The following is a 15,603-nucleotide window of genomic DNA, read 5'->3' on the forward strand; positions in this document are numbered from 1 at the left end:
GCTTTCTCTCTTGGATTATTGCAGTGGGCATCTAAGTACCAGTATGGAGTGAGCTGTTCATACATTGATCCTTGACTTGCTTGTTGCAATTTGCTTTCTATCTTAGCAGACTGTAGGCTTGATTCTTGGCAGGAACCAAGTTTTGAGTATTTTTGTTTTCTCCCAAACCTTTAGGTGTAGCAGAGAGTTCCATCAATGAATATTCCTTTCCCCCTGGTCTTTTTAGTGTTAAGTCACACTACATTTAGGTTGGCCTAAGGCTACTCAAATAGAGACTGGTCTCTGCCTTCCCTGCAGCTGCTAGAACCAAATGACTGAGTTCTGACCAATAATGCATCAATAACAATGATGGATCTACTTCCTGAAAAGGACCTTTCTTTGCCTAGCCTATTTTCTAAGGGAAAGAACAGACTAGAGCAAACTTCTTGGATCTTGGGTGGAACTTCAGATAATAAGAATCAGTCTGTTGGGCTGGGGAGATGGCTCATCGGGTAAGAATACTGACTGCTCTTAGGAAGGCCCTGAGTTCAAATCCAAGCAGCAACATGGTGGCTTACAACCATCCATAATGAGATGTGATGCCCTCTTCTGGGACATCTGAAGATAGCTACAGTGTACTTATGTATAATAATAAATAAATCTTTGGGACTAAGCGAGCAGGGACTGAGAGAGCAAAGTCGACTAGAGTGAGTGGGTTGACCAGAGCAAGCAGAGGTCCTAAAATTCAATTCGCAACAACACCACATGAAGGCTCACAACCATCTGTACAGTGTACAGTGTACAGTGTACTCATGTATGTAAAATAAATAATTAAATATTTTTTTTAAAAAACAGTCTGTCCCTTAGACTGTTTCATCCAGCCTCCTTGAAAAGAAAGGCTCCTTGTTTGACATTGGTATTCTTGAAGCAAAGCTTTGGTATTTTTGTAGCCTAGGCTGGCCTTGAACTCACTATAAAGCCCAGGCTAATTAATCTGGTGCTACCTCCCAAGTGCTGGGATAAAAGGCATAAACCATGGTGTCCTGCAATCAGGAAACTTTCAAACCCTCCTCTGTTGAATCATTTTGAGAGCGGCTGAATCAACATTCTGATATCTAGCGTATTCACTTTCATATGGGTCAAAAGGCATTGAATAAGTTGTCTAGTCAGACTGACTAGACAATCAGTCTTACACTGAGAGAGGCTATTAAATTTCCTGGAGTTAGTTCCCTTTCAAGCTTAATAATTACCTGTGACTTTGCAAGTCCGCCCATCACTTTCCAATGTATATTCTGGGTCACAAGCGCACCGGAAGGACCCTCTCATGTTGACACAGTGCTGGCTGCAAAAGCCTGGAATATCACACTCATTTACATCTTCACAGGTCTTGGTATCATTGGCAAGTTGGTATCCTATTGGACACACGCAGGTGGCTCCAAAGGGCCCTTGTATGCACCGGTGAGTACAGCCACCATTAAAATGTAAGCAGCTGTCTTGATCTACAGGAAAGAGTCACGGGGTGAAAAGTCAGACATCCTTGCTTTTTTTACTCACTCCAATGTAGTTACATGCCTACTTTAATGAGAGTTAATTAAGAGCCCCAATCTCTTGGGTGAGCTGTTCAACTTGTCTTCTCTGAATTGCCTGAAGCTATAGGATACAACCACCCTCCCATATAGCTCCATTTATGGCTGTTAGAGAACCTTGAGAGATTAATGCTGGCATCAAGAAACCAAACTGTCACCGATGAAGCAGAGAAATCTAATGTGCTCCCTCTGAACTTCTCCAGCCTAACTAGAAATGTTTTGCAGGAAAAGCTGGAAGTGATCAACTGGAGAGGACACAATTTGCTAAACACACCCATCATTCCTTACTCTTAGGGCCATCGTGGCAATGGCAGAAGCAGCCCAAAGCCAGGTCATATACTGGGTATGAAATACTCCCTATTGCCAGGAGCACCGTAACTTATGGGTAAAGAGCCAAAACACAGAACACGCACTAGAAGGGGAGGTCACAGTAATTAGTACCGTGTCAGCATACACATGACACATGTGAAATCATAAAGGTCTAGAATATTCACAGTCATACCTTGCTGTGGTTCATCTGAGAGTGAGCGTTAATAAAGAGGAAAGAGAGAGAGGACAGTAGTTAGGATTACATGCCAATCGGAGCATTTTAATCACTGCAAACACAACCCCCTGGGTTTCATCGGTTCTATGACAAGTTCCGATTAAAATTAGAAAATCTTCAAGTTAGTAAAGTTTATGGACACATTACTAAGAGAGTTATACTTGATTTGATATGATATCCTGAACAGTGACATAAAGAGAAGAGAAGCCACAGACACAAGTAAAGAGATATTAATGAGAAGTGTTATGCAGTCATCATTTATTGGAATTTATAGTTACTCCTACAGGGATATAAAGTCACAGAGGAACTAAAAATCCCCTTCCCAAAATACTATATGGGGTCTGTGACAGTGCTGGGGTACAGCCATCTACTGTTCAGAATAAATTTGTGTCCAGCAAACTGTGATCAGGGAACTTACTGCAAAGCGGGGACTCATCGGTCCCATTGGGACAGTCAAAGACGCCGTCACACAGGGCGCTCAGATTGACACAGATGCTGTAGCCTGGGCACTGCCACTGTGAGCTAGGACAGTGAAAAGGCTGGGTAGGACAGTCCTTCTCATCACTCATGTCCCTGCAATCATTGTCCCCATCACAGACCCACGAGTTGTAGATGCAGTTTCCATTGTCACAGAGGAAATGAGACGGGGAGCAGGTCTTAGGAACACAGCCGTTGTGTTCATCCGAGCCCTGGATACAGTCCGGGTGCCCATCACACTCCCAGGTGTTAGGGATGCAGGTACCATCTCCCTGGCACTGAAACTCATCTGGGTGGCACATACCAGGAGGCCTGGTCGCTAGAGGGAACAAAGGCACGTGAGTAACACACTTGTGGTTGAATGTATGATCCTATTGGGATATAGATTCAGGAATTTATTCTGGACAAACAGTAGGCTTATAATAATGATTAAAATGGATCCAATACTAAATTCCTGTACATTGTGGTACATGGACATATTTACAGGAGATCAGTGGATCCAACAACAAGCTATGCACTCTTGTGTAAAAGTACAAGTCAGAAATTCATCCTGTTTCTCCCCTCCCCCATTAATGAATTTACATACTTCCTTTCTTATTCCTTGGGATTGTCTAAAATGTCACTGTTCAAGCAGATGAAAAATCATATCATAGTCCCTAGTCTGGGACTATGACAGAGCAGGATCCATCAGAATTACATGGAGTTCTCCTTAGATCTTGGAATTAGAAGGAGTTTATTCGCTTTCTAACCCTTCATAGAAGTTTACCTGAGTCGCATACAAAGCTATCTGCTTCAGTTACCATAGCCCTTTTATAATCTCTCTATGGACAAACCTACAGCTTGAATGAATGAATCGATCCCATATAGGCCTATACCATTTCTAGTCCACAATTTGGCTTCCCAACTGAGATTTCAGTGAAACTGCATCTAGATAAGGCTGGCAAAATGGTGAAAGGGTTTAAAATTCACATAATGGATAAAAAGAACTGACTCCCCCAAAGTTGTCTTGTGACTTCCATATATGTACTGTGACTTGCATGCATCCGCAAGTGTGCACGCAAATACATGCAAGCAAATAAATGTAATTTTAAGAACCATATTTTTGTATGTCCTTGGGATGTGATATCTAAGGAATTAACTGTTTGATATGTCCATTTATATAACACCAGATGCAAATCATTATGTAATATTTATTAATTCTTGTCAATCTTTTATTCTCATAAGAACACTTTGTGCTTTATTTGAATTTAAAAAAACTATATGGTAATATCCAATACTAAGATAAGGGATCCCTTTGTCTGAAGTACACTGTGTGTGTGGCACTTACGACAGCCCGCCTCATCAGAGTTGTCCTTGCAATCGTACACCCCATCACAGCGGTACCTGCTATTAATGCAAGAACTCCCGTCAGCACACTTGAACTGAGAGCTTGTGCAGTTTAACACTGGAAACAAAAGAAGAGAAGTGTATGACATTAACTCCAAGATAAGCAGAGCACACAGTAAGAGAAAAGCAAAGCTGTCCACTTACCACAGCCTGCCTCATCCGAGCCATCAACACAGTCCTTGTCCCCATCACAGACATACAGTGGGCTGATACACCGGTGGTCAGGGCAGCGAAACTGGGTAGGGTGGCAGGTCCCCGAAGCTTCTAATGGCAAACAAAAACAAAGTCAAGTTTATTTTCTGTTAACAGACTTAACTCAGTGCTATGTGTACAGACTCCTTCAGACCAGCGGCCACGTCAAAGCCAGCGCAGTGGGAGAACCCAAAGTGAGGATTTGGAATTAAATCTTTGGAAGCAGAAGCCATTCATCGAGGAAGCAGCCCAGGGATGTATCTCACGGGTCTGTGACTCTACCTAATCTGAGTGACATGGTCAGCTCACCACATGCCAAGAAGCACCAATGCATGCATGCAGGCTGCCTATCCCCTCCATAAAGTCAGTGAAAATCACACTGCTAGATTGCAAAAATTAAAAAGGCCCAACTCCCCCCAGAAGGAAAATGAATTGCCAAGACTTGCAACCAGTATAAGAATTTAGTCTAGAGAACTCTGTGTCCATCTTAAACCATTGTTACAAATAACCATGCTAAAGAATAAGAACCAGGGAGATAAAAAGAGCCTATGTCCTTGCTCTGTATTAAATGAAAAGATAAAAAAGAAAGACAGGGAAGGGGGCGAAAAAAAGGAAAATAAACAGCCAGATGTCTGGATGCTTACAAGGTAAATCTTTTTTTTTTTCATTAAAGGCTTTGAAAAAAAGAAAAACATGCGTACATGTGTGCAGCATATATGCATGATCATAAATGGATGTTAGAGACATGCATGGGTGCACATGCATCTGATCGCACAGGTTGACGTCATCCTCCATTGGTCGACCTCAGTCCTCCCCTTCCTTTAGAGCAACAGTGAGCAGGGACAACAGATGTGCACCACTGCATCCAGCTCAGGTCCTTTGTTCATTTTCCTTTGTTTACGGTTTCTATCTGGATGTCTGACAGCTGTGTTGTGCTGTGATAAAGCTCAGTACCTTTAGGAAAAACTCTCCACATGTCTCAGACTACTGATATTCAGAGGTTGACAAGGATCGAACTGTGTGAGAGTCTTAGAGGAAAAAACCTTAGTCTTAGAGGCTACTCAAACCTACATGCATACAAGGCTAACCAACCCAGAGAAGTCAGCTCAACACTCACGACAGTTCTTTTCATCTGATCCATCCGAACAATCATTGTCTGTGTCACAGACCCACTCTTTGGGGATACACATGTGATTGTCGCAGGTGAAGGAGGTGGGCGGGCAAGTAGACGACGGTGAACGAGTGGGGCAGTTTTGCTCATCACTGCCATCTAGACAGTCATTCTGTTTGTCACAGCGCCACTGGCCAGGGATGCACTGTCCACCGTGGACACAAGTAAAAGCCGAAGATGAGCAGGTGTTATCTACAAAAAGCCACAAGGCAGTCATGAAAATGCTTGGTTCTAAACATTTATGAGGTTGTTCCTGTAGAAGCAAAGATCTGCTCACCTTTCAATATACTATCACACAAAATTAGACGAAATGTGAGAATGGTTTAGGTTTGGTAAGTACCAAGCATAATATATGCATACTATATGTGTGTATATTATATGCATATATGTATGTATGCATGTATATATATATACATATATATATGCATACACATACATGTATATCCATTTTTTGACCATCAAGAGAAAACTATGATTATTATATAATTATCTTAAATTAGACTTTGAAAGGTATGGGAATCTTCCCAAGACTAAATCTCTAGTCTGTATAATCCTGGGCTCACCTTTACTTCCCTCCTATGACAATTTCAGGAAAATGTACAACTTTTCAAATAACAGAGTTTCTCTGTGTAGCCTGGCTGTCCTGGAACTCACTCTGTAGACCAGGCTGGCCTCGAACTCAGAAATCCACCTGCCTCTGCCTCCCAAGTGCTGGGATTAAAGGCGTGTGCCACCACGCCCGGCTCAAATAACTCTTCTTTCACTCAAAAACCACAGGTTACTACTGGCATCATTTTAATAGAGGCTTCTAAAGATCTCAATTATTTTCATTTTTTAATGGGATATTTAGGCCTTCTGCAATGGTAATCGTTAGGACTGAAACTTTATAGACTAGAATACCATCAAAAAGTGTAGAATTACAGACCCATTCCGCCTTCCATTCATTTCACTCCGAAAAGAGGGATAAAACACACACAGGACGTGATGTCTTCAAAGGCTACAGTTGTAAGGACCTATTCTGTAATACTATTCTCACCATTGCTGCTGATCAAACGCAGGGCCCATACTCATAGATAGCTCATGCTTTGATTATTGCTTATGGATGGCCAGTCTTCTGTTCTATTCACCTCCCCAAAACCCCAGCACAGATACTTACTAAGTGCCCCACACTGATGCTCATCACTGTTGTCATGGCAATCATCCACTCCATCACAGCGGAAGATACTGGGCACACACTTGCCATTGTTGCAGGGAAAGGAAGAGGAGCCACACTGCTGTGTGGGGGGCTCTCGGGCTGGGTCTCCCTCACAAGTCATTTGGTCCCTCTGAAGCTTCATTCCATAGGGGCAGCCACACACCCGCTGGAAGTTTGGAACTGGGAAGCAGAAATGGCTGCAGTCGCCGTTGGGATGGGTGGTCTGACTGCAGTAGTTAGTTCCTGGAAATGCAGAAACAAGCAGATCCAACCTTCAACGTATGAAGGGAAACATTAAAAAAAAAAAAAAAAACCAGAGCCAACACTACAAAGTTGGGAATCAGCCCACCAAAGACAGCATTCGGTTTAAGGGCAGGAAAGTTCTAAGGTGTGTATTTCCAAGAAACCAGAGTCCTGCTGTGTTCAACTATATGGCTGATAGGAATGTAGCACTGTCAGGAATTATGTTGAAGATACAGTTAAAGAGAAAGGAACCACCAAGTCAAATAACTATGTCCGGATGGAGAATACTTGGCAATGCCCCTCACCGGTCTGGAGGTCAGCATCGTACGCTTTCACGTGCATTATGCTGCTGATGCCACGTCGAACAACGGTCATATCACCACCATCAGACTTCCTGACCCGAATAATCGCACCCAGTCTCCAGTCTGTTAAGAACACGTTATCTAAGGAGAAAAAGAGAATGATTCACACTTCAGTCACAGTTTAAAGAAATGTAATCGGCTTACAAGAATGCAGTGGTCCAGGAGCCCATCTACGTATAACCATTTGCTCTTTGGAAGCCCTTATTTAATTGATATCATGGCTCAGGCTGAGGCAGCTACATAATATTTAGTAGTAATTAGGCTTAAACCTCCGTATATAAAAGTAAACATGAAAAAGAATCTTTTGAGTTCTTATCTCCAGCCAAAACACTCAATTTTTTTTAAAGGAGTGTAGCATCCTTTCACCTCCTATGAGAATTCCTACTGTTTTTTTAGATCCACTTTTAATAAGAAGCTTTTGCTGAGAGATGGTGGCCCGTGTCTTTAACCCCAGCACTCAGGAGGCAGAGGCAAGGCAGATCTCTGAGTCTGAGGCCAGCCTGGTCTACAGAGTGAGTTCTAGGAGAGCCAGGGCTACACAGAGGAGGGGGGCGGGAGAAGGAGAGGGAGAAGGAGCTTTTAATAAGGAAAAATACAGATCTCATTTTGTTAAAAAAAGTTGTATGTTTGGGTAAAAATATCAACAATTGTGCAAACTTACATATGATCTTAATAATTTAGATTTCATCAAAGAATTCTACCAGACCATAACTAACTAAAAAAATACAAGTAAGAATAAATGCTTAACAATGTCACTCATGTTATGAAATCAAGTTTCCTCACCTGTGGTCCATACTAGTACGTCATTAAAACCACTAAATCATCTCTCTCTTAAATGCAGATTTCAGTCCTACCATTCAGAACAGTGTCTCGTATTTAAATAGATGGAGAGTCAAATCAAACTTATAGGCCTGTGCAGTATGCTGTCAAGGAAATCTAGCTAGTCTTTCAGTACAGGATTAATGGTTTTCATAGTATTGCGAAACAAAAGAGCATTCCATACCAAATTCATAGTGAAGCTAGCTAGGCATGGTGGCATTCATAGATTTCTGAGACTGAGGAGGGAAGAACACGGGTTTGAATGAGCTTAGACTCTGTAGGGAGACCCCCATCTTCAAAGAAAAAGAAAGGGAAAAGAGATTCATAACGAAAATCAGAATTGACTAAAACTAATATTTTGGGTTATAGTATTGTTCTCATTAGAATGCACTCACTATTTTTCATGCTGATAAAAACCAAAAGATATCCAAACATCACACCATATAACAGAGAAAAATTAACATTTAAAAAATGTTCCTATGACTAGCAAATAGCACGAGCCTGACAGACAATATTTGAAAGGGGGAGTGAAAATGGGAGGGATGACTGTTTATAATTGACTCATCTCATCAAAAATCTCAGAGCATTTTTAAAATATTTTTAAAATACCACACACTCCACAGATAGACAGCAGGATGGAATAATATTCAGTATGACTACCCACTCTAGTTGCTTAACACACTATGCTAAGTATTTGACTAGGGGGTTCGAACAGGAACACAACTAGTTTGTACACAGGACTTTTGGTAGCTCTCTACAAAGTGTCAACCCTCAAACTAGGCAAATTATGGTATACTGTGTTCATTTGTTTGAGCAACAAGGTCTCACTATTCAATTTATTCAATTGAGTTGGCTGTGATCTTGCCCTACAGCCCAAGCTGGCCTCATGATTCCCCTGTTTTCCAAGTGCTGGGATAACAGGAACACACCACCAGAAAGTTTGAGAGAGTATTTGTGTGTAATCCACAAACTACACACAAGAACCCTGTTTCAGGAATAAACAAGTCAGCTGTTTTATTCTGCATAGTCTTGTTATACAAGTGAGCCATGACTTAACTATGTGGCCCAGGCCACTCTCATGGTGGTCCTCCTGACTCAGCCTCCCAGATGAGTGTGTGCCACCAAGCCTGGCTCACCAGAGAGAGAGAGAGAGAGAGAGAGAGAGAGAGAGAGAGAGAGAGAGGAGAGAGATTCATTCTGAGCAACCCAAGTCACAGAAGCACGTCTCCACTGAAGAAGGTAGTTGAGAGAAGTAGACAAAAGTTTGGCGGGAATCATGGCCATTTCCCACAATTCCATGCCTCTCAGAAATCTTTACTAGCAATGTGAAAATTGTATAGAAATATGAATGGAAAAACACAGTCATATGTTTCTGTTCACATTTTGGGGTGGGAATAGGGTTCTGTGGCAAACATATACCTTTTGTTGCCTCAAAGCATACCTTTAAAAACGGTGAGTCCAAACGGATGTGTCATCTGGTCAACATGGCCCAGTCTTTTCCTGTCTAAACCATCAAGGTTGCTGTGCTCAATCTTATCAAAAAAGGCATCCACCCAGTACAACCGGGAAGTACTAAGAAAAGGAAGAAGACATGTTATCTAATCCCAAGACATGAGTGTCCCAAACAGGGAGGACATTGGCGGATTACTTCCATATAAAAGCCAAATGTGTCTATTAGAAATTTACATTGTATGCTTCTCACACATACAGTAAGCTTAAAATTTGAAATCTTTGAGCTGGGAAATGTGTTTCCTCCTTGAGAAATAGACAAGAATATTGATGGTAACGTTTAAAAGACTAAACATGCTTCTGCCCTTTTTCTCCCATAACCTGCTTTAATAATTTATAAGCTCATTGGTCTTCTTCCTAAATTGATCAACTCCTAAGAATCCCCAAAGCATGTATAAACAAATCGATATAAAGCATGTATAAACTAGTCGATTGAGTCAGTATTCACTAACTAACTCACTTGTTGATTAATTAATATCCTGAAGCTGCTACATTTCATCCAATCTCTACACGAACTTCATCCATCTTGGCCCTGTCATTCTACTGTTTTTAGAAATTTCCTCAAAATACTTACGAGTGCATTGACTTTTTATCCTACCAGCAGCTGGCCAGTTGTGTTTGTATTCTAGATCATTGAGCATCCATTACCCATGACCTGACAGCAATCAAAAAGTCTCAGAAACTTTCAGGATTCATTTCCTTACTCCAACACACTACCATGTGTCCAGGATACTGGAACCAGTGTCCAGAATACTAGAACTAGTGTCTAGTATACCTTCTCCACACTCTACAGCGATTAAAATTCAGATGGTATCTACGCACCTCCAATCGATGGCCAAGCCATTGGGCCACCCCAGACTAGTGTTGACTATGGGCATTAGGTGAGATCCATCGCTCCATGCTCTCATAATCTTTGCAGGACGGAACCAATCACTCAGGAACATATACCTAAAAAGCAGGAGCAAATCAAGGAGGGCAATATGGGAACAAACTGATAACCTTGAAAGAGTTACAACTGATTTTACTCTCCATATATGCTATCAAGTTTGGCATATTTAATTCTAAGTTACAATTTAAGTTATAAATATGTAATCACAGTCACAATTATACATGATTTTAAAATGAGCATCTGGGAGAGAGAATAACTAGACCACAGGTTATAAAACTTCTGTCACCCAACATATTAGTGGACACCTTTAATTTCCAACACTTGGGAGACATATGTCACCTTGAGTTCCATAGTGAGTTCAAGGCCAGCCTGGTCTACATACTAAGTTTCAGGACAGCCAGAGCTACATAGGAAGACCCTGTCTCAGAACAAAACAGAACAGAACAGAACAGAACAGAACAGAACAGAACAGAACAGAACAGAACAGAACAGAACAGAACAGAACAGGAGTTTGCTGGGTTTATGTCCACCTATGTAGCCAAGCTGGCATTCAACTTATGTTTCTTTGTCATCAGCACTATAACACCAATGCTAGATAATAGTTAGGTGTCAACTTTCATATGCGACCCTGATTCAAGTTACCTAGTGAAGACTTCATGAATAAGAAATCAAATATATTTTCTTTTAATCTGGGATTAAACATTCAGAACCCACCAGACCATTCTCTATTTATTCTTCTATAAGGAATTTATAATTCTACAAAATTCTCTCAGTGTTAGGGATCAAGAGATGGTTCAGTAAGTAAGAGCACTTGTTCATGGAATCTGGAGTTCAAATCCCAGACACCATCTTCTGGCCTCTAGATTATTCACAGGCATTCTTACCTACAGACACATACAACATATAAACACACACACACACACACACACACACACATTAATCAAACTCTAAACACATACTCATTAAGTCTAATCAACATCTTTTTCTTTCCTTTTTGTTTTGTATTGGTTTTTTGAGGGGTGGGGGGGGGGTTATTTGGTTTTGTTTTGAACCATGGTCTCTTACTATATAACCCTGGCTATCCTAGAACTCACTGCAGGAGGCCTTGAACTCAAAGAGATCCACTTTCCTCTGTCTCCCAATTGCTGGGATTAAAGTCACACACCACTTTTTTTCTCTCCACTTCTTTTTTTTTTTCTTTCATACAATCGCTGGGAATCAAAACCATTTCCGGGTGTAACTTTCTAAACTATGATGGCTTCACATCATTTCAAAGAAAATGGGAAGAATGAAACAGCTTTTCAAAACTAAAGATTAAGGTTGCTATAAATCCATTAGAAAAAAAATCAACCATTTAACTGTGTAGGTAAATAAGGTTTACAAAGAAAAACTAAAAGTATAAAGAGAACACAGCTTTTAGAAAGAAAGAAAGAGAGAGAGAAAGAAAGAAAGAAAGAGAGAGAGAGAGAGAGAGAGAGAAAGGAAGGAAGGAAGGAAGGAAGGAAGGAAGGAAGAAAGAAAGAAAGAAAGAAAGAAAGAAAGAAAGAAAGAAAGAAAGAAAGAAAGAAAGAAGCAAAGAAAGAAAGGACAAATTTTGTGTCTGAGCAGGTCTAGAGTTTGACTACAGATTTGGCTCAATAGTATGAGCCCTTCCAAGTCACTATACCTCACCTAGCTACATCCCACCCCCGCCCCAGGTGAGGGAACCTGGCTTGGTGAGTCACAAGTTTTTCTCAGGTGTGTTCTGAATAAGCTACTGTACATATTCAAGTAAAATTTTAAAAAAAGAACACTGTAGACTGTTCTGTTTCCTCCTGTCTGACCCTGTGTTAATGGTACATGAAACAGGGATTTGAAAGTTCTTCTACTGAAAACGACTAGATGATTATCACCCAAGCCCCCACCCCACCCCACCCCCTGCTAAAACCTCGTGTATATATCAATACACTAAAGCGAGGCAAGAATTGGATCCTTCCTTGATAGCCCTGCATCAAGGAAGATTTTTTTTCCTTCCTAGGGTAACTATAGAAAAACAATACTTTAGAGAAAGGTAAAACGTAATTTTCAAGTAGATAAGGTGATCCCTGAAGCTTATGCCGAAGAGATGAAACTGCAGGTGAGTTGCACAGCTGGTCCCTGGAGCAACACACCATGAAAGGCATTCAGCAGTTGCAAGCTCTCACATACCCAGCAGCGGGATGCACCACAATGGATCGAGGGTTGTTTAAGTTGCTGATTATCTGTCGTCGGGACTTATCAGCCAGCTTCATGACAGTGACACTCTTCGACCCTCCATCTGTCCAGTAGAGATTCCTTGAGATCCAGTCAAAGGACAGACACTCAACATTTTGCAACCTGTTTGCTGTGATGACTTCTTTTCCTAATGGTAAAAATACAGTCATGTTATTTAAGACAAATTTCCCAACGGCTGCACGTTTAAAGATTGAATGAAAAGGGGCATATTGTAGAAACATGTGTGGAATTCTTTAAGGAAAAAAAGAATCTGTGAACTGCTGAGCAACAATGAGATAAACCTAGAATCTAGCTCTTGCCCACAGTTTGGATCTCCAAGAGGAGATACGGTAGTGAGTGATAAACAGAACTGGGTCTGGCTTTACTCCCTTCTTCAACCTTCCAGAACACGTGAGAAAGATACCTGAACTCACCTACTACCACCCAGAGACAGCTCTGAGCTGACACTGCCAGGTACAGTTGGGGGTAGCTCACAAACAGTACCGCCCAACCCTCCAGAGACACTCAGCGGGCTTGGACAGCCATAGGAAGCCAAGATTGCAAAGAAGCCAGAGGAGCTGGCTACGTGAGAACAAGATCACCTTTCCTCTGCAAATCCTTCCCTGTGGCAACTTTGGGGCTTCCTTCTCTCTAGCTCACTGAGAATAAGCAACCACATTTCTGTTTTGCAGTGTGTTTTAAGACACATGCCTTTAATCAAGGCCGGTGCGTCTCTGAGTTCCTGAGGCCAGCCTGGTCTACAGAGAGAGTTCCAGGACAGCCAGAGCTGTTACACTGAGAAACTCTGTCTCAAAAAAAGAAAAATAAATAAATAAAGGATTTCAAGATAGATAGATAGATAGATAGATAGATAGATAGATAGATAGATAGATAGATAAAAATAAAAGGTGGCCTTTTTGTGCCAATAATACAAAAATATGCTGCTTAAATATTCACTTTGAGCCAGGTTCCTTGCAGGTATCCATTCAACATCATGGGTACGATATATGCATGGGGATTGTTACTGAGCCTTTTTATAGATGATGAGTAGCAAGATGCAAAATAAAGCATTGGGTACAAGAAATATGGAGCGGAGGAAGCAATGAGTCTCCAGTGCACACAGCCTGATAGTGCATGGCAGGTTAGATGTTCCCAAGGGAGCAGAGGGAGACAGTGCCAGGTGTTGTCACAGCTTAGCTAGGGACTGAAGGACAGGGAGGACAAAGGACCAGCAGGTTGGGGCTCCAAGAACTACTCATTTGTCAACATTAAAATGTACTTTCTTAAAGAAAATAAAATACAAACAAAGAAAAAGCCACAGCCTGAGCCTGGGTAGTGGCTCAAGCCTATAATCCCAGACTTTAGGAAGTTGAGGCAAGAGCATAGCTGTGAGTTGAGGCCCAGACTGGGTTATATAACACAGATCAAGACAAACTGGGTCTTCATAGTAAGACCCTATCTCCAACAAACTTACAAATAAAGCCAACTCTGATTATGATTTGTCTTGAAAATAAATGAGAGGTATCAGGGAATAGGGTGGCTCATATCTATCAACCCAGAACTCAGGAGGCTGAGGCAGGGGGTATTCTTGCAAGTTCTAAGCCAGTGTGAGCTAGAGCAAAGGAGAGGTATAGAGAACAGTAGGTCAAAGCCTGTATGCATGTATGCATGTATGTATGTATGTATGTATGTATGTATGTATGCATTTGTGTAATTGTATAATATATATGTGTGTGTGTATGTGTATGATGTATGAATATGTATGCAAATGTGTATTATATGATATATGTGTATATGTATGCAAAACAAATGAGTAGTTGCTAGTATTAGGGAAAACAAATCAAATATGTCAACACATACACACTTTCCTCACCTGTGCCATCAATTTTTTGTTGATAAATTATGTTTTTCGACAAATCTGAGTAGAAGATGGTACTGTGTTGAGCATCAAAGTCAATTCCAACAAAGAAGGAAGGACTCCCTGTAACAGGAACCATGACATCTTCCTGGGTGGAGAGGGTGAATGGGATCCCACGCACAGCCGTTTGTGATGAGAAGAGCAGGAAGTTCTTAACGGCTGTAGAAAGAGGAAGGACACATGAAAGTGAGCCAGCAGTGCGGCCCCGCCATGTTCCAGAGACATTGCTTATCTCCCTCCAGTACAGTAGGTAACCATAAAATCCAACTCCGAGAGGAACAACAGCTAAATGTAGAGTTAATATAACTGGAAACTAGTCTAGAAGAAGGGAGATAAGCAAACAATGGTCACAGAAGTGTTAAAGTCCTCTCTTTTTGTTATTACATTTTTATACACAAATGTCATGTATATTCACACCCTTGTTAGCTCTTCTTGTGTTTGAGGTACTGTGGGGCATGGGGGCACCTGAGAGGGCAAAAGCCAGAGGAAAGGCTCTAGCCCTGTTCCCAGAAATGGTGCTTCTCATTGAACCTGCAGCTCACTTAGTTACAAGGCAACCACACACAGACACACAGACACACAGAGACACAGACAGAGACAGACAGACAGAGAGACACAGAGAAAGACACAGAAACAGACAGAGACAGAAGAGACACAGAGACAAAGAGTAGAAATTATGTAGATTATTCAAAAAGATGTTAGGGAGAGAAGTGAGAGATTGAGGAAATGAAAGAATGGGGAATGATGTCTAAAAGCAATGAAAACCATGACAGCATGTTAGAAAATTCAAAGACGATGGAAGTGCATCCAAACTAAGAAGGCAAAAACTGAAGAAGTTTAAAATCAAATCATTAGGCAATGTTTTTTTTTTTTAAACACTAGATATTGGAGAAGGCACCAGAGGCACGAATATCTAGAGAGCAAGGATATATCCATAAGATGACGAGCAGCAATATTAGCAGAGTTCAGAGTCATCGGGAATAGATGAGCTGATAAGCAAGGAAAAGGACAGGCTCCAAGAGAGCCAGGAGGAGGAGAGGGAGGAGAGAAACAGAACTATTTTAGAATATAGACACGAGGCCAGCTGACCTAGAAGTCATT

The 15,603-nt window shown here is 41.3% G+C and overlaps 1 protein-coding gene across 1 annotated transcript in view; it reads right to left on the bottom strand.

Annotated features, from left to right (window-relative positions):
- Lrp2 (low density lipoprotein receptor-related protein 2) overlaps positions 1-15,603 on the bottom strand; it is a 161,695-nt gene that overhangs the window by 79,517 nt on the left and 66,575 nt on the right. The window contains exons 16-26 of the mRNA NM_001081088.2: positions 14,458-14,661; positions 12,540-12,732; positions 10,286-10,411; positions 9,396-9,526; positions 7,079-7,216; positions 6,492-6,773; positions 5,282-5,527; positions 4,117-4,236; positions 3,914-4,030; positions 2,528-2,905; positions 1,230-1,478 (exon numbers count right to left, since the gene is read on the bottom strand). Of these exons, the coding sequence (NP_001074557.1) occupies positions 1,230-1,478; positions 2,528-2,905; positions 3,914-4,030; positions 4,117-4,236; positions 5,282-5,527; positions 6,492-6,773; positions 7,079-7,216; positions 9,396-9,526; positions 10,286-10,411; positions 12,540-12,732; positions 14,458-14,661 (2,184 nt within the window). The remainder of the gene's footprint in view (positions 1-1,229; positions 1,479-2,527; positions 2,906-3,913; positions 4,031-4,116; positions 4,237-5,281; positions 5,528-6,491; positions 6,774-7,078; positions 7,217-9,395; positions 9,527-10,285; positions 10,412-12,539; positions 12,733-14,457; positions 14,662-15,603) is intronic.

Source organism: Mus musculus, chromosome 2 (genome assembly GCF_000001635.26).
Source record: "Mus musculus strain C57BL/6J chromosome 2, GRCm38.p6 C57BL/6J".
Taxonomy (NCBI): Eukaryota; Metazoa; Chordata; class Mammalia; order Rodentia; family Muridae; genus Mus; species Mus musculus.